Source organism: Gymnoscopelus microlampas (assembly GCF_963454915.1).
Source record: "Gymnoscopelus microlampas genome assembly, chromosome: 22".
Taxonomy (NCBI): domain Eukaryota; kingdom Metazoa; phylum Chordata; class Actinopteri; order Myctophiformes; family Myctophidae; genus Gymnoscopelus; species Gymnoscopelus microlampas.
Window position 1 is genome coordinate 32,547,850 of NC_139959.1, and position 19,555 is coordinate 32,567,404.

At 44.7% G+C, this 19,555-nt stretch overlaps 1 protein-coding gene across 3 annotated transcripts in view; it reads right to left on the minus strand.

Annotated features, from left to right (window-relative positions):
- The window catches only part of phldb2b (pleckstrin homology-like domain, family B, member 2b), a 102,330-nt gene extending 93,647 nt beyond the window's left edge, over window positions 1-8,683 (minus strand). For 2 of the 3 annotated variants that reach the window (XM_084049169.1, XM_084049170.1), the window contains exon 1: window positions 8,189-8,682. In XM_084049169.1, the coding sequence (XP_083905295.1) occupies window positions 8,189-8,224 (36 nt within the window). In that variant the 5' untranslated portion in view covers window positions 8,225-8,682. Of the gene's footprint in view, window positions 1-8,188 lie in introns of all 3 variants that reach the window. The other variant, XM_084049168.1, reaches the window with a different exon arrangement.
- Window positions 8,684-19,555: the final 10,872 nt, after the last annotated feature.

Below are 19,555 nucleotides of genomic sequence, written 5' to 3' on the forward strand. Positions count from 1 at the left end.
CACTGCTCATAAATGTGAAATGTTCTCAGTTTTTTATAGTCGCAGCGATCTTGTTGAGCCTCATCGCTTCAATGTAGCCTGCTGACATTGGAAATGAATGACAGTCTCTTTGTCACTTGTAGTCACTTATGGTGTGAGTACAGGCCAGTTAACTCTCTCTCTCTCTCTCTCTCTCTCTCTCTCTCTCTCTCTCTCAGACTCTCTATCTGCCTGTGTCCAGATGCTGGGTATTTTGGGGGGACACTCAGCTGTTGTACAGATGGGATCAAAGAGAAAGGGTGCACACCGCTGCACGCGTGTGTGCGGACTGTACGCACACAATGAAGTCAAAAATGTAAAAACAATCTCCACTATTCTGTAATTTATTTATAAAGTGTTTCAAATACATAACATACTTTGTGTTCTTGCACAACATCACAAGTATGTCTACCACTCCCATCTCTCTCTCTCTCTCTCTCTCTCATTTTATCTTTAAGCATGGTCCTTAAAAAAAGGCTTCAAGTGTCTCTCTCTGCCAGTTTTTCTCCCTCCCTATCACAGTCGTATTGTGTTCCTTTCTACTGTATGTTTTTCTTGTCTGTCCCTTGCCCCCCTCTCTCTCTCTGTATATTCCTTCCTCAGTATCTTTCTTGCCTCCTTCCCCTGTCACCCTTTCTCCCTGTCACTGTCTCCCTCTTTCTCTGTGCCCCCCCCCACCCCCTCCTTAAATTCCTGTCTCCTCCGACCTGACAAAGGCAGCATTGTGTCACTGATGCTGTTTAATATGGAGTCCCTCTCTCTAAAGGTCCCTCAAATACAACTCAGGCTGATTGAAGACAGGCTTGTCTCCTATCCTTCGCTCCTCCCCTCCCCTCCCCTCCTCTCCTGTCCTCTCCCCACTCCTCTCCTCCCTCACCCCTCCTCCTCTCTGCTCCTCTTCTACCCTCTCCTGTCCTGTCCTCCCGTTGCCAAGTCCGCTTATTTACCGCAACTTTTGGCTTGTTTTTCCCCACAGTTGCGGGAAAAAATGCAGAGTCGGGGGTAGCGGTGTTTTTGGGCTTGTTTTAAAAACGCGGTGGCTTCTTTGGCAAATCTAACAAGCCAACATTTATTTGATGTATATACAGCCTGATCTCACCGAATATGGTGAAATAGCACGGATTAACAATTCCGTAAATAGACGACTAGAAAACCCGAAAAGCCGCGCATAGGAGCAAGGAATCCCACAGTGAAATAACATGGGTTGCAACCCGGAAGTAGACGTCGCAACGTTCGGCACGGTAACTCGCTCGCTTTAGCTCACTCGGTGGTGCCTTGCGTGGCTCCAGTTCACTTGAGACTGCTCGCGTCCGACATGGTCCAAAATGTAACAAAGTCAATGGAGGGGACACGAGGCGGCTATGCACGGCTTTTGGGGTTTTCTAGTTGTCTATGTACGGAATGTCAATCCGTGCTATTTCACCGTGTTGTGTGAGATCGGGTTGGTATATTTATACTATAATTCCCCATAGGCGTGTGAATCACATTGACTGACAGAATCGGCCTGGTGTCTACTTACTAAGCCCCTGGCTCAAGTGTGTGTGTAATGTCATAATAAATAACCAAAACATAAATCATTATAGACCTACATAGTAATTATAATGATATATGCACCTAGCATTTTATTTATTAGGAATATATGGCCATATCTTTGGGCTTGTTTTGGCTTGTTTTTCAAGGTGCGATGTGGCTTATTTCTCTAGCAAGATTTGGCTTGTTTTTGAGTTGGTCGGTTGGCTCATTTCTCTCACGAGACTTGGCAACACTGGTCCTCACCTCCCCACTACTCCCTGTGCTCCACTCCCTTACTTGGCTTCGAACTGTCTTCAAGAACACTTTCATTCATTTTGTACGCGCGCACACACACACACACACACACACACACACACACACACACACACACACACACACACACACACACACACACACACACACACACAGACACACACACACACACACACACACAATGACCTTTGGGACACAAATACGTCTCTGTCTTCCATCCATGGACCATCCAACCCCTTGAATCATGTCATATTTGTGTGTCTGAGTGTGTGCGCCTGTATGTCTGTATGTATGTAGTAGGCCAGGCCTATGTATTTGTGTGTGAGTACTGTCCGTGCTGGTGTGCGTATTTCTGTAAAAAAAAACTGCACCGGTAATCAATGCCATCAACCATAACAAACGTTCCACCGGTATTGTTTTCAACATTAGACTCTCTCACAGTCTCCCCAGTAGTGTTTCTTACTGCCAGGGAATGAGAAGTCCACACAGGAAAGGCCGTTCCATTGTTGTCACAGCTGAGTCTAAGGTGGAAGGAGGAAATCTGAATTTCACTCACTCACTGTGCGTGTGCGTGTGCGTGTGCGTGTGCGTGTGTGTGTGTGTGTGTGTGTGTGTGTGTGTGTGTGTGCGTGTGCGTGTGCGTGTGCGTGTGCGTGTGCGTGTGCGACTGTCTGTCTTGAGTGTGCGTGTGTCGTTGGAAAAGCCCAGATTACCTAAACGGCCAAATGCAGGGGATCAACCAATGTTTGGCTTTCCAATTGGCCGGATATGAGAGTGAGAGAATGAGAGCGAGAGAGAGAGAGAAAGAGAGAGCGAGGGAGAGAGAGAGAGAGAGAGAGAGAGAGAGAGAGAGAGAGAGAGAGAGAGAGAGAGAGAGAGAGAGAGAGAGGAATGAATATAAGAATAAATTAGCAGAGGGACATATGACCCCGATTAGCGAGATATCTCATCACGTGGTGAGAAGCTTTGCGATGGTCAAACGGACAAGAGGAGAGGGAGAGAGAAGAGGCAAAAAGACCATAGCACAGTCAAACAGACAGACAGGTGACGGGAGAGAGAGAGAGAGACGGAGACAGTGTGTGAAAGAACAAAAGAGTAATGGTCGGATAAAGGACACCATGTCAGTCTTGGCGACACATTTACACTGGTACTATCACTTTATGTGATCGTTGCTGTCGGGCAGAAACCATCTAACTCCATTTTGACACTTTTCCTTTTTTTCCCCATAAATCAGTGCTATTGAACACCCTTTACGTCTGTGCGTTGGGAAAAAAAATATTGAACCAATGAAAAATATTAAAAAGCGCTTCTGACAAAACCAGCTAACTCCATTGGATCCTCAAACTTTCTGCTAAACCAGCTAAGTCCACCAAAGGGGGTGGAGTTAGCTGGTTTTGCTGACTCCAGGCTCCACCCCCTTTTGACCTCCAACCTCATTGTGAGCTTGGAGGTCCATTCAGCTGTTCTTATCAATGATGAAAAAAACCCTCCTAACTCCACTTTTTGTTTTGTTTTAGTCATTTCCTGAAAAATGAATATTTTGGAGTTAGCTGGTTTCTGCCCGACAGCAGACACTCTCTTCATAACCGACAGCCACGGCCTAGTCTAGTGTATGTATGTAGGTGGGTGCAGGGGTGATATTTGGGGGTCTGGCAAGAGGATGAGCCTGATTAAACCTTGACAGCTATTTTCTCCTTTTGTGGTGGTGTCATGACGGCTATTATGCCTTAGCAACCTCTACTTTGCCTTTTTCTGGACATTTACTCATGATATTGTATGGTATGCGATTGTTTTTAGAAGTAATGTAATTATAATTTTGGCTATGTTTATGCCAAATGTGTGATTACGTTCCCCCCCTAAATCCAAGAAGTGGCGTCATCAACCTGTATACAAGCAGAAAACCTTATCAGGGGGGGCGCCAATGGCCTAGTGGTTAAGGTGCATACACATATATATATAGTCTCTAATGCAGTGTGCGCCTGCATGCACTTTTGCTGCATGTCTCTCTCTCCCTGTTTAGTGTTAATCCTCACTGTACAATCAAAATAAAGGCAGAAAAGCCCGAAAAATATCATTTAAAAAAAAAAAGAAAACCTTATCTGCTTGCCTCGCGTTTGCTGGGGTTATTTCGCTGACAGCGGCTCTCTCTCTGTCTCTCTCTCTCTCTCTCTCTCTCTCTCTCTCTCGGTGATTGAGCTCTGGTCTGATGTTCACTAGTCTGGGAGGGTTAGCGTCGGAGCTTGGACAGCAGGGGCGCGGCCACTGCGTTGTGATTCAAATCAACAGCCAATGAAGAAAAGGGGGCGGGATCCACATGCAGTGGGTGTTGTATCTAAATAGGATCGACGGGAAGCAATTTCCCCTTGAGAAATTTCGGCCGCCATTGTTGTGTACTGCTGTTTGCCTCTCGTCGGACTTTTTAGACGAGTTGCACAGCTCTCAGACCGGTAAGAGGCGTGTCCGCTCAGATTCAGAGCGTAAGGTACATCCCGCCCACAAATACCAGGGCTCTGGCCCAGAAGTTCCTCGCCAGAGCTGGCGATAACTTCTGGGAACTCAGATTAGATGTTCACATATCCTCCCTCCTTGTCTACCTCCCCCTCTCTTTCTCTCTATCTCTCCCCCTGTCTCTCCATCTCTCTCTCCCTATCCCTCCTTCCCTCACCTATTCCCTACACCCCCCCCCCCCTCTCTCCCTCTCTCGCTGATTGTTGATTGTGCTCTGGTCTGATGTTACACATATCCTCCCTCTCTTTCTCTCTCTCTCTCTCCCCCTGTCTCTCCCTCTCCCTCCCTATCCCTCCTTCCCTCACCCTCTCCCTACCCCCCCCTCTCTCTCTCTCTCACTGATTGAGCTCTGGTCTGACATCACACACAACAGAAACCGTGGCGCTGACGTCAGTCCATATTTGGATCGCACAGACAAACACACACCGCCACACCACCACCAGACAGCTGAATAACCGTTTTGGAGCATTAGAAGCAGTTTGTGGTGTTTCAGAAGCTGACTATCTACTCTGACACTCCGTCACCTGCAAAACCTTTTGCACGCTCATATGTCTCCCATTTGTACCGGTATATGGATTTCTGCCTTGTCTTGAAAGATCTGTGGAATCAGAATTGTACATTAGGCAAAGCCACTGATACTCTATTTAACCACTATTATGCCATATTGATTTGATTTGATTTGATTTGATTTATTTTGAAAAGAAAAACCACATGGTTCGAGGATTACACAAGAGTCCTGAGACTCTATACAATACAAAGGATGTTAGTATTATGTACTTACTTTATAGCCTGGTAAACCCTCCCTCCGGAAATCTCATTTCCATTTGATTTCAGGAGTGAGTCTGGCCCGATCGCCCATTCTGCAATATTGGCTGTGTGCGCCAAACGGACGAGCGTATCAGCGTCGTCGCACATCGTTCTGTGATTGACAGCGACAGTTGGCCAATCAAGTGGCGAGTTCGAGTGAGCCCGAATGGCACCGAGTGCAGCCTGAATGCAGCCGACAAAACACGAACGGCAGCCATCTTTTCTGTCCGCTGTTTTTTTTACTTCAAAAAGCTCTCAAACTTCTATTTTGAGGCACGGAATTTACTCATAAGATATCGTTTGGATAGAATTTAGTTGTTTAACTTCATATATGTGGTCAATTAATCATGACAGAGCCTATTTAAAAATAAAAATTCAGAGAACCGGCCGGGGCGGGCAGTAACACACATGTATCCGAATAAGGCAACCTATTTTGGGCATGGCCGTCTCAAAAGTCCTGTTGCGTCACATAGTCTGGAGGCTGAAGGGGTTGTCAGTCAACGGTATTACTCCCGCCCAACTCCAGCCCACAGCCAATATTGCAGAATGGGCGATCAGGCCAGACTCACTCCTGAAATCAAATAGACCATATTCACACGGCGGCCATATTGCCATTAAGTCAATGAAATGCCACCCCAGTTGCCACCCCAGTTGCCACAGCAACGCAATGTTCCAAAATGGCCACCGTGTGAATATGGACTATGGAAATGAGATTTCCGGAGGGAGGGTTTACCAGGCTATTTATTTTATACCATGAGCTCACAACGTATCACGTTGTGATGAGTTGTGAGCTTGTAGAGTTGCTATTTTTGCTTTTTTTGAAATGTTTGACAATTATTTTTATTTTTTTTGCATTTTAGTCTAAAATTACATGCCCCAAATTGGTTCACCTGAAAGTGATTAAGACTTAATTAAACAACACAATGTGTTGGCTGGAATTCTTGGCTTCTGCGTCTTGATATCTAATGCAAGGGTTTTCAACTGATTGTGAACCAGGGACCAACTACCCTGACTAAGAATCAACCTGGGGACCACTGCTGTGTTGGGAGGGGATATGGGCTAAGATTAGTTTCTCAACCAATGGTCCAGGGACTGGTCCAAGTTCATCAAATGTCGTGCTGTGGGAGAAAATGCTTGAAACGACATAATGACCGTTAAGGGTTGATTTCATTCGTTGCACGATACTACGTGCAACAAATTATATCAAGCTCAATCATTATTTAACTGAAATACACAAGTGGTCTAGAGCAAAAAAATATAACAGTGATGACTCAATCAGGCAATCTGGACTCTTGAGAAGAAGATTCTCAAGAATTCTCCCTTTTCTGTGGAATTTCTTGACCTCCGACTTCCCAGTAACTGACAACATTGACACATCATCAAAGGTTACCGGGTCATATAGTGCACTGTTCCGTGGAAGAAAATCAATTTAAAAATCACTTTTCTGCATTACTAATGCATGGTCAGGGACCACATGCAATATGGACCACCTGTTGAAAACCCCTGATCTAATGTCTTAAACACAGGCTGAGCATCTTGCTATACCATTTCCCCCATGCATGCTGTGAAAGCACATCTGGAGCACTGTCACAAGTTCCAATCTGACCAGAATCCTTAGTGTTCGAGAGGGTCTGGGATATAGAAATGAGATGGGGACACCAAACCAGGCACTCAAAGTTAAAACAATCTGATCAACCACAATATCAGGTCCACATAACCCAGTCAGACAAGGACTTAGCCTACAGAAGCTGCTGGTTATGTAGTGGGTCAATTTGACATGTTAAGATTATGACATAATAGGACGCTATACAGCTGAGGAAGCAAATCTGGAGATAGATGTAAGATAATATGAAATGTGCCGTATCTAATTGAACCCGATCTCAATCTTTGGTGTACCACACTCACCATTATAACTGACCCCTAAACTTTAAAGTGAGTACGTATACAAGAATTTAACTGAAAAATGCTTAAACTGACCCCTAAATCTGAGCTAGGGTTTGGTGTACCACAATCACTATTATGCATTTGTTTGGAAAATCACATCCAAGCAACTTATACTTTATATAATGTCTGTCTGTCTGTCTGTCTGTCTGCCTGTTATGTATTAAGTATTCTTTAGTTGACACACCATCTTGTGTTTTAGGATATTATGGAGGGCAAAATGCATCTGCTGTAAATGTTATGTAAATGTATAAATGCCGTTCATTGAATGCTCATTGTTCATGAATGATTAGAAATGTTTAAAATATAAAAAGGTGGGTGATTAGAAGACATGGGATCTAAAATGCTAACTAACAAACCCGGGATGGAATTGAAACATTTTTTTTTTTAGAGAAGCCCGCAATGAGCTGAGCCGACCAGACATGGGGTTTTCACCTGCGTTGTTATTACATATAGGCATAAACAAAATCCCCGCGGCATACACTGTCGGTCCAATAACTTACAAAATCCGTTAAACAGACAAACATAAACAAGTAGGCTTTAGTCCAAACACCGTCCAGGCCAGTGGTGCAAAGTAACTGTAGGCTACTTAAGTACAATTTTGAGGTATTTGTAGCCTACTTTACTTGAGACTCGAGTAGGAATTTCCAATACTTTTACTTCTACTCCACTACATCTCAGAGGTAAATATTGTAGCCTACTTACTTGTAACAGAGTATTTCTACATTGCACACTACAGTACTCACATACAAAGAAATGTAGTAGGCTACTTTTTCCACCACTGGTCCAGGCTTGTCCTCTGGACAGAACCCAGGTTGAGCACAATGTCTGACGCACGGCCGTAATCCTGCGATGTGAAACTTTCCTTGTTTTCGTGCTCATTGAAATGGAAATCTGATGTTTATAATAATCCGCCCATTTGGACTATTTAACAGTTCACTCACAGTCACATCTGATCTGATCAGGACATAAAGCTTGATCGAGCCCTCAGTCAGTCAGTCAGTCAGTCAATGATCTGTCTCAGACATCAGGCTATATTATAAAACCACGGGGTATTAAAGAGGTGACATTTAAAGACACCATAAAACGGACACAAATCCTATCCCCCTATAAACACAAAGTGACTCACCATAATTGAAGAGGGACAGGCCAGTTCTGTCATCATGGCACAATCACGATCACTGCAACTGCGTTCAAATGCAATTAAGTTCCTCCAATAAAAAAGTCTGTCCCTGGTTTAAAGCCAGAGAGCTGTCAGCTGTCTGTCACTCTTGGTACGGTGGTGTCATTCCAGGCTGATCTCCTCACAGACCTCCAGCAACATTCCAGATGGTCCCACCAGTTCAACCAGCAGCTTGGTGGTTGGTTGGTAGGTTGGTTATAGTCCAGGACACCAGGAGAGACTTTTGACGCGTAAAAAAGAACACCCGGTGTGCGTCTCTCAAGCCACTGACTGCCTGGCCACCGCCAATGGCGATGTGTGTGGAGAGGAATGTCACTGTAGCACACACACAGTACACACATACACAGTACACACAGCTGGAAGAGGAACGGGACATGGAATGGAAAAGAACGGACGGGAGACAGAATGAGGGGCGGGGGAGCGCTCTCTCTCTGTTTCTCCACCTCTCTCTCTCTCTCTCTCTCTCTCTCTCTCTCTCTGTCTGTTTCTCCACCTCTCTCTCTCTCTCTCTCTCTGTTTCTCCACCTCTCTCTCTCTCTCTCTCTCTCTCTCTCTCTCTCTCTCTCTCTCTCTCTCTCTCTCTCTCTCTCTCTCCACCTCTCTCTCTCTCTCTCTGTGCAGGTGTGTTAAACAGAGCAGTTGAGCCTGACCACAGATGTGTTTTTTTTTCTTTTGCGGGTTCAAAGACAAGAAAACCTCCCAGAGCCTAAAATAAGAGAGGAAGAGTGTTGAAAGTGTTTCCTGTAACCCATGGCCATACAAAGAGTGCCAAGAAGAGTCATTTTCAGCCAGTTTGGTCTCAATCTAATTTATTTTCATTCCACAGGAGCTGCATTGGTCATGCAGGACAAAAGCTAACGATGTTACTGCAGGAATGTAGACATTAGACAGTCCCCAGACAGAAAAAAACCCTGACACATGAAGAGGGCTTGCTGTACTACAGTGGTTCTAAAAGTGGGGTCCGGGGACCCCCAGGGGTACTTGTGGGGGTTCCAGGGGTCCCCAGCCAAATGAATTACAGTCAAATGGCATAAAGATCTGCTATTTTAAGAGAAGAGATTTTGGGTAGAAGGTGCAAGTACAGGCCTAGAGACTACCCAGGTCCAGTTTAATAGACTCTGACTCTAGAGGGTTAAAGACAATGGTTAACCACCTTCACTTTCATCGATCTACAAGCTCAGAACATGCAGCAACCAAGAGGTATCGGGCCTAGTCAAATTCATCATCACGCAGAATAAGTTGGTATAGAAAACCAAAAAGCAAATGCCTTTCAGCAAAACAGGGTAGTGGTTTCATCGCATACCACAGGCGCGCAGGTGCAAGACTGAATGTACACCCCTGTGGGCGCAGAAACAGAAGGAGCGTGAACGTGACATCCATGGACACGCAGATTTACCGATAGCAAGTGCACGTTTAATAGTTGCAAGACAATTATCAGTTATCGACTATGAAGAAAGAAAGATCTATCTATCTAGCATTTGGTCTGCATGCTGTACAGAGGAAGATGCAGAATGACCCTACCCAAAACCTACTGCACATCAGCATCCCACAATGCACTGATGCAAATGGCTGCCAGAGGCGCTGTTCACCAAAAGCAAGTCAGTGATCCATGCATTCCCCCTTGCTTCACATTGAAGTTACAAATAAGCCCTGAAGCCTACATTCCAGCACGTCTGCAGTGTTAACAACACAAGTCATGCAGAAGTATTTGCTACCGGCAGAACTAACTACAAATAAATATAGATTAGGAATTCTTCGTTGCCGCCAGTTTATCCAACTGGGCAGGCATCTGAGGACAACACTAGAACAAGTAAAATAACATATGATACACATAACATTTAAGTTCACAGATTAACATAAACGAGGAACTCCCCCCACAGTGAATGAAATGGTAAAGTCCTGGGATTCCCTAATAGTGTGGGGGGAGAGTTGGTTCAGTGTGTTGCTGGCATGCCTCACCTTTGTTGGTATGCAGCCAGTCTGTGAACCATTGAAGGTCACTGTTGTCTGCTGTGTTTTGGTTCGTTTAAACTCCAGTGTCTCCAGTCCTCAGACTTCTAACAAACCATCTGCAGCCAGCAACTATGTTTGGTGGGAAAGTTTCCTCCATGTTAGACTTGGTAAGTTCCTTAACTGCTGAAACCTTCTACTTCCGTTTTACGTCAAATAGTGAATATAGCCACAGAATGTTTGGCTATTTTCATTGAACGTTTGCATATGACGTTCCCAGAATAGGAGCATGTGAGTAGAATAGTTTCACGTGGGTGCATTTCTCCTTTCCGACATGTCGCCTTTCCGACGTTGACGAACCCTATACCTAACCCTAACCCTAACCTTAACCGCACGCGGAAGCCACTAGTCGGAGTGGTGAGATGTCGGAATGGAAGGAGCACCCCGTTTCACGTGGTCACGCAGGACAGTTGCTTGTGGTGCCAGTTCGGTGTTGGGAAATTAACTTGTGCTGATCGGTCAGCTGCCGTATAACCCCGAGGGAAGATACGGCGGCAGACCAATCAGCACAAGCCAATAACCCTCATATTAACGTTATCACTTCCCTCACCTATGGCAAATAAAGGCTGGTTATGGTCATTGTCTCTTGTAAGAAAGATGGACAGTTTGAAAATGTTGATCTGTACATGGACAGGGGAAGTTGACACTATAAATGGGACGCTTCCGTTGCCCGCAGCACACACATCGCTGATGAAGGCTTGACGCCGAAACGTGTATGTTGTTGGCTTACCATGCCTACTTAATATATATAAATAAAAGTGCCTTAAAAGGACTATTCTGTGAGTGCTGGTATTAGCGCTGAGACTTATTACACAGTTTGAAAATGAGTCATCTTTCTTTTAAAGAAATGATGTCCATGTCCAAATGGTCCAGCAGAAGACCCAGGGTAGAATGGGAGATGGGAGGGTTTGTACACACACACACACACACACACACACACACACACGCGCACACACACACACACACACACACACACACACACACACACACACACACACACACACACACACACACACACACACACACACACACACCATCCATGGCAGCAGGATTATCTTATCTCTCTAAGGATAAACAGGAAGAGAGTGCGTGCGCCCAGCTTTGCTCCACTCTCTCCACGTTCCTCGCTATCTCAGACGCGGGTCTGTCTGCATGACACCTGGTGAGTCTACATGTGAACTATCCTCTATCTATCCCACTGTTTCCCAAACACAGGGTAGCGAGACCGTTGTTTGGGTCAACCAAATCCTGGGAAGAAAACCAAACGTATCTTTTGGGTGAAAAGGTGTGGGAACAATAACAATAAAGTTGGATACAATTTCAGGCAATGTAGAAGAACGTTGACACTGCAAATTAAGTTTTGTTTAATTTATTTCTGCAGGCTTACTTACAAAGAACATTTGTATTTGTTAATGAATCCCTTATGTCCATTTATGTCAAGACAGAAAGCACATCACTCCACAGTTCATGAAATCATTATATGGTTGCATGAATCATATCAAGTGATTTAATGTGCCTTCATGTCACGTCACATCCCAAATGTTTATTTTTTCCCCCTGGTGTCTGTTAAAATAAAAAATATATTGCCATGTGTGGGCCACTATTTGCATGCATTTGACCGATTTTAGCTCTTAACTCCAAGTTAAAAGGGTACAAAACATAAAAAAGATTGAGAGAGAGTGATCAGTCTTGAAAAGGACATTTCCTTTTTTCCATCAGATAACATTCACTAAGCTGCAACTTTCATCTCGCTTCCAGCAGCCATTAAGGCTAAGTTGTGTTTCAGTGGTCTAGCACACAGGTTTTCAAAGTGGGAGGCTGTGGGGTGGCCGGCAGGGGGGGAATTCGTCATTTTCAAAAATAAATGAAAAGATCATAAATATATACTTTTATATATTACACAAATGTCTGTGTGTGTGTGTGTGTGTGTGCATGTGTATATATAACTCTCCTTCATGTAGCTCGAGAAATGTTCAGGCGATCAACTTCACTGAAGACCCAAGGGAGTGGAGTGTGGTGCGACGTCGGTCAGATCAGTGGATCTCCGAAATCCAAAACATAAAACCCCATATATGGAGATCCTAGATATCATCAATATGATATAATATAATATATATAATAATAATATGATAGTGCACTAAGTAGTATTGCTTCATTGGTATTGCATAACCGGGGGGGCATGCGTTCCCAATGGGCATCGTTCCCATCGGGCATTGGCCTAGTAGTAATATATTGTATTATATTTCAATTCAATTCATATGATTATTGGGTAAGTTTAACCACTTTCAACCCATCGTATTCCTGGAGTGCGGAAGTCCCGAGAAGTCAACATGTGCCTTATTTGCTCCCCCTTCAAGTCACAGTTTGACGTTTGGTCAAAAAGTCCCAATATGACTTTTGCGGGTGAGACAGTGTTGCAACGTTCAACCTGCCGTCTCTAAGATCTTCATGAACATCAAACATTGCAGATCTCCACGCTCACAATGCATTGCGATGCGACACGTTGTAAGTTTGCAGATCATCTATCTTTGCTACTTTCGTTTTTTCTTAAAAGCCATTTCACAATCGGGGAGGGGGGGGGGGGGAGGTGGGGGGGGGAACGGCGCAACCAGTGGCGATGGCAATTTGGGGGTCCTTGGCATGGATAAGTTTGGGAACCCCTGTTTTAGCATCATGGAGTGCTGCTAAGGTTTTCCCAGTGACATCATATCCAAACACAGAGCCCGGGCAGGCCGGGCGCGAGGTGTCCATGGAATGTTTACTGTCATTCCTGGGTGAATTCCAGAATCCCCGTGTGATCCCCACCAGGGCTCAGGGCTGATTGGCACTCTGGAGCTGTTTTGAAAAGGGATTCCACGTGGAATTAAGAGAGCTTTGTGTCAAGAGACGCACATTTATTCAGACAAATCTCCAGGCTTATGTCTGTAAAGACACATACGATTCTGTGGACAAATAAATCTTCTAAATGCCAGGGTTACGCCTATTTATTCACACCCTACCTGTGGTGGAAGTACATTTACTTTGAGTACTGTACTTGAGTAAATGTTTCGAGTGTTTTCATCCACTACATTTCAAATCAAAAGTACAATGTCATTTGTACTTTTGAATACTTGAGTATTTACTCGAGTATTTACTTTGACCACCATTGCACACTAGCCTGTTTGTACATTGTGGCATTGTTAAACCCTGGAAGACATAGTCTGGTTCCAGACGAATCTGCCATTGCAAAAAAAATTGCTCTCTGCAGATCTGGCCCCTCTCAATAGAAATTGGATTTCTCTCCCTCCAAAGTTGTGAGGGACCAATCAGGGCCCAGTTTGCAAATATGAGGCGGGTTTATCACCAGGGGCATTTCTTTTAATTTTCCCCTTGGAAATGCAGGTTTCACACAGAGATTCCAGACTAATATCTACGCAGTGATATTAGTCTGGCCATTCCAGGCTATGGAAGACAAGCTCATATCGTTGCTGTCGGGCAGAAACCTCGTATCTCCATTAACTCAGCAGCTATCACACAAAAGTAGCAAAATGAATATTCAAAAACGCGACGTGATGCGACGTGTTTTGAGCCCGTAGAACGGCTATTTTAGCCATTTTGGGATTTGAGTCCTGAAAAGTCCACCCAACAGTGACGATATATCACGCGGTGACACCTCTGCTCTGCAGCTAAAAGTGTTCAAATGCAATTAGGTACGGTGACATCTCATTCGGTCCCCGCGGAACCACAGACATATCATCACTGATGCAAGGCTGCAAGAATGTGGCCCGGCCATGGGAACGGCTGCTCCTCCGCAGACCTCTAATTGATAGATTTGCGTGATTAGTGTGTTCTCCTTATTGAATGTGATGCTTTAGGGCACTTTTCATAAACCGCTTCCTCTCTGATCTCTCATTCTAATGGCCCTCTTTTTCTGGCTATCAGCTGAGTCTTTTTTTCTCCCATAATCTCTCTCTCTCTCTCTCTCTCTGTAGTGAGTTATGGTAGTCATAAGATTCGGGACATTTGCTTTTACAGCTGTCCTAATACCGTGCTCATCACGCACGCTAAAAGAGAACACAAATACAGCTGGGTGTAATTGATGTCACCGGGCTGGTCAGATCTGGTCACCACCAATTGACCCCCCTCTCTCTCTGACGCGGAAAAAAGCATGCGCACACGCGCACAAACGCACACACACACACACACACATACACTCATGCATAGACGCAGACACACGCACGCACGCACGCACGCACGCACACACACACACACACACACACACACACACACACACACACACACACACACACACACACACACACACACACACACACACACACACACACACACACACACACACACACACACACCTTGGAAACCAGCTGGAGCCTATAAAATGGTAAAAGTGAGAGGAAGTTAAAGAGAGATAGAGGACCAAACAAAACAACCTAGGAACGTAGCTGGCTCTGTTCATCTGCTTCTCGCTGGTTTGGCTTCCATGAATGTGTAATTACCCCACAGTTGACTTCGCCTGCTGTGTTTGTGAGCCAGGAGTGTTTATGTGTTTGTCTGCATGGAGTCGGTTGGTGTGTGGAGTGTGCATGTGTGTTTGCATGGAGTGTGTATTGTGTTTGTTTGTTTGTGTGTTTGTGAGCGAGGAAAAGTGTGTTTTCCACATTGTAGTGGCTTGCAGACCGTATATACGGTCTGCAAGCCACTACAATGTGGAAAACACACTTTTCCTGCAAACAGAAGCCACATATACTGACACCAGCCAGTGTATACTGGCTGGTGTCAGTATAAGTGGCTTCTGTTTGCAGGGACGCCACGCCACAGCGCTCTGACCACCTGGTGGCATTATCCTAGATGTCTGTCACCATTTTGTGAAGAAAGGGTCACACAGCAGGAATAATCCATTCACTTGGTTTAATGTTAACTAGCCCATACCCATCATTTCACCCACCGTCCATCCAGGCTATGGGACTGCAACCACGACAGGGCCGCTCACAAAAACGCCAATAAACAGCTGAAATTTGGGGAGAATTGTCTTCGTCACTCTTTTCATAAGCCAATGGTCAATGCCTGTGTGCAAGTTCAGATCAACTGGTCAACCCACTGAGGAGAAAACGTGGTTCCAGACGGACAGAGGTTTCTTCATTTAATTCATGTAGGATAGGATAGTAAAATGGATCATCTGTCACAGGACATTTTGGGCTGTGTTGCCATGTCCGCTTATTATAAGCGACTTTGGGCTTTTTTTTCTGTAAAGTTACTTGTAAATAGGTATGCGTTGTTTTTGGCCTTCTTTCTAAAGTGTAGTTGCTAATTTGGGCTTGCTGTCTAATGTTGTTTAAATCCGTGGTTCTCAAACATTTTCTACATGTAACACATCGTATTGTGACCTCTGTAGATCGGCTATATTCGCCATTCTTTGGAGGGGGAATTGTTTTTGTAAGATTTTGCCTACAATGACATGAAAGTTGTTATCTGTCACGGAACGTTTCCGGCCATCCAGCAGTTTGGGGGCAAACACTGACGAAGGCCGGATGGCTGACAAGGTTCTGTGACAGATGAATAACATGTGGCCCATGCCCTGAAGATACAAGCTCTCACAAGAAGGTAGGAAGAAGGAAAGGAGAGAGGGAGGGAGGGGATGAAGGAAGAAGGAAAGGAGAGAGGGAGAGTGAAAAGTAAATATGAAAAAAGAGGACATCTTACTTTCTCATTTGACGAGGCTGAAGGAAGCAGTTAACCTTCAGCATTCTTCTCCCATCTCTTCATAGTAAAATACAGTGTTCATTTAACTGTGGAAGCATAAAAGGTCCCTTGGGCGGGCCCACTTCCAGTCAATAGGCTCTATGCACAGCAGCCATATTGGAAATAAATTGGGCCTCTTCTTACTTCCTTCACAGGTGTTACCAATGATACTAATGAAGGCTCTGTTCCATTCTGGTCTCAAAGTGTGGTCCATGGTTCCTTGAGGGGGTTCCAAATGGCTCCTTACGGGTGTGTAACTCTGAGAGTGTACAAATGGAACCAAATGGACCCGTAAGGGTCCATTTGGTTCCATTTGTACACTCTCAGAGTTATGGGAGTCCTTGTAATTAAAAAGTTTGAGAACCACTGTGCTACTCTAAATGGAACAGAGCCTTCATTAGTATCATTGGTAACACCTGTGAAGGCCCAATTTCCTTCCAATATGGCTGCTGCGCATATAGCCTATTCTGACCTGATGGGACTTTTCTCGTGTCTACGATTCATCAATTTACTTTTATATCACAGCGTTCAAAATTAGTTTGGGACATATTTCCGCTTTATTTTGATAGTGACAGTGAGAGAGCCAGGATAGACAGAGAGCAGGACAATGACGTAGAGGAAACAGACCGGCTGACCGAGAGTCCCGAGTCCAACCGGGGATACGCTGAAGAAAGCATATTGCGCCCATGTGGTATATGTGCCCTAACCATTCAGCTGTCTTCCCAATACCCCACATAATGTTTATACGTTCATGCCTTCATCCTTTGCTTTTGTTTTCTCTGGCCGTTCTATTTCCTCCCTCTCCCCCTTTCTCTCGTCTCTCTGTCACTCCTTTCTTCCTCCAGTGAGACCGCAGGAATGCAGAGAGACTGTCACAGTGCTACTGTCTATGTCGTGCATGGTAATCACTGTGCCCGCAACACACACCCACGCGCACACACACACACACACACACACACACACACATGCACGCACACAAGCACAAAAAGCACAATAAACCAGACTGCTTTGGGATTCAGTTGGGCATTATTTCATGACATATCAACATGAATATCATATCAGCCGCTGGATTTAATTTAAGCAAGCGTAGCTGCAATAGGATAAATACTAACCTCTGTGTGTGTGTGTGTGTGTGTGTGTGTGTGTGTGTGTGTGTGTGTGTGTGTGTGTGTGTGTGTGTGTGTGTGTGTGTGCGTGTGCGTGTGTGCGCGTGCATGCCCGTGTGCATGTGCGCATGCCTGTATGCATGCGTGTGTGCGTGTGTGCATGTGTGCATGTGTGCGTGCGCACTCGTGCGTGCGTGTGTGCGTGTGTGTGTGTGTGGATACGTGTGCGGTGGAGTGATTATACCTCAGGCTTCACACATATTTGGCCATCTATTTAGAGAGTGTTACAGTAGGTTGCCACATCCTCCCAAGATATTTTCCCATACATACCTAAGACTGCAGACTGCCTCTATATATCCCTGAACTGCATCTTCAGTTAAACCATGTACGTGAGAGACATACTAAAAACATGCTATAAACGGAGTACCCAAATGGAAGGACAGAAATGCCTGCTGTGTGTGTGTGTGTGTGTGTGTGTGTGTGTGTGTGTGTGTGTGTGTGTGTGTGTGTGTGTGTGTGTGTGTGTGTGTGTGTGTGTGTGTGTGTGTGTGTATGTGTGTGCGCGTGCGTGTGCGTTGTGTTCTGAAGTATGTGGCAGTAGCTTTACACATATTTGGCGTCCTTTCTGCGTTACCCCCCCGACTGTGCCTCTGTCTGCATTGCTACTTCAAGCAACCAAATGAAACCATACACATTGGGACAAACACAGAGACAATAGTCTCAAGATGTCCTCTTTAGCAACAAAAGCTGCTTTTACTCAATGCTCATTTCATGATGTAAATTACAGTCTACAGTAAAGTACAACTTGCAGCTCACTGTCCCAATACTTACAATTTAGACTGCATTTGAAAAGTATCGGTTGCTGTTGGGCAGAAACTAATGCCCTATTTTCTACTTCATTGCGTGACATCACGCGAAGGTATTGAAAATAGCCGGTGTACAAGCTCACAATGTGTCTCAATGCGTTGAAACTTTTCACCCATAATGACATGGCCAAAATAGGGTGCCAGGGTTAAAGTGGTTAAGTCTGTCTGTGGGCCTTATAAATATGTAACCAATAAAAAGTATTAAAAAGAACTTGTGAGTAAATAATAACTACACTGGACGCATTGGTACACATGGGTTCTTTTTCCAGAAATGTAACAGTTTTGAACAGCAAGAAGAGAAGCAAGAAAGGGTACGACAGATGTATGTAATAACTATGCCAATACTTTAACAACAGTACATTATACGACCAAAGAATCAATGTCCCCCCCACAGGTAGTCTCAGGTGATCTGTACTGCAGCTGCCATAGTGACAGGAAGTATTTCATGTTGAGAAACAAGGTGAGTTGCGCACACAGTAAAGGAAGGAAAAAACGAATAAACAGTGAGAATATCGGGGTCATCCCTATGTTCCCCAGGTTCTATTGGGTTAGGGATAGGGTTAGGGTTATATTACTTCACATGTAGGGCAAGGCAGTGATCCTATGCACACACAAAAACAATCAATATTGCAGTTTTGGTTGTGTATTTATTGAAGAATTGCGGTTGACATGTAAGAAGGTACCAATCTTAATTCTAATGTGGGTCCTGTAACTGCTTCTCTTTTGCTTTTTTGTTGCTCTGTCCCTGACAGAGTCACAGAGACAGAGCAACAGAGACAGAGACTCTGTTGCTCTGTCTCTGTGACTCTGTCCCTTTTGCTCTGTCTCTGTTGCTCTGTCTCTGATAAGAACTGGCTGTGCTCCCTACTACCTGTCCCTTCCTTGTTTATTGCACCTGTGACCCTATACCCCAGGGATGTCAAACATACGGCCCGCGGGCCGGATCAGGCCCGCTAACTAGTTTAATCCGGCCCGCGAGATGATTTTGCAAAGCATTAAAAAAAAAAAAAAAACATTTTTTTTTTTTTGCCAAAAATGTTGTAATTGCTTTTTGGCCAAGTCTACACCTGCAACCACACTTAACTTCCACTTTCCTCTTCTTCTTCCTCGTCTTTGTATTGATATTGTCTGTGTTGGAGCGCCTCAGTGCGGCTGCAGAGTTCATGTGCAACCTCTTCCAGAGAGAGATAGAGACACTAGAAACTCTGCTGGAGACACAAAACAAACTGTGTAGACTTGGCCTTTTGAAAAAAAAAAAAAATCTTAACGGTAATCGATTAATTAATCGGTAAGGCCTAACGGTAAACGGTTAATAAAATGTCTCCATTTGGCCATCCCTATTTGTGAAGTTTACATTTTCAGAATGTGCTTGTACTAACTAAGACTAAGTAAAGTAAACAAAGAAAACTATCTGAAGTTGTTGTTATTGTTATTATTAGTTATTATGCCATGATTTTACCGGTCCGGGTCCGGTACCGGTCCGGTCCGGTCCGGTCCGGTACCGGTCCGGCCCTCTGGCCCTCTGGCCCTCCTCCATGTGGCCCCTGAGCTAAAATGAGTTTGCCATCCCTGCTATACCCCCTGTGCTGTCCATC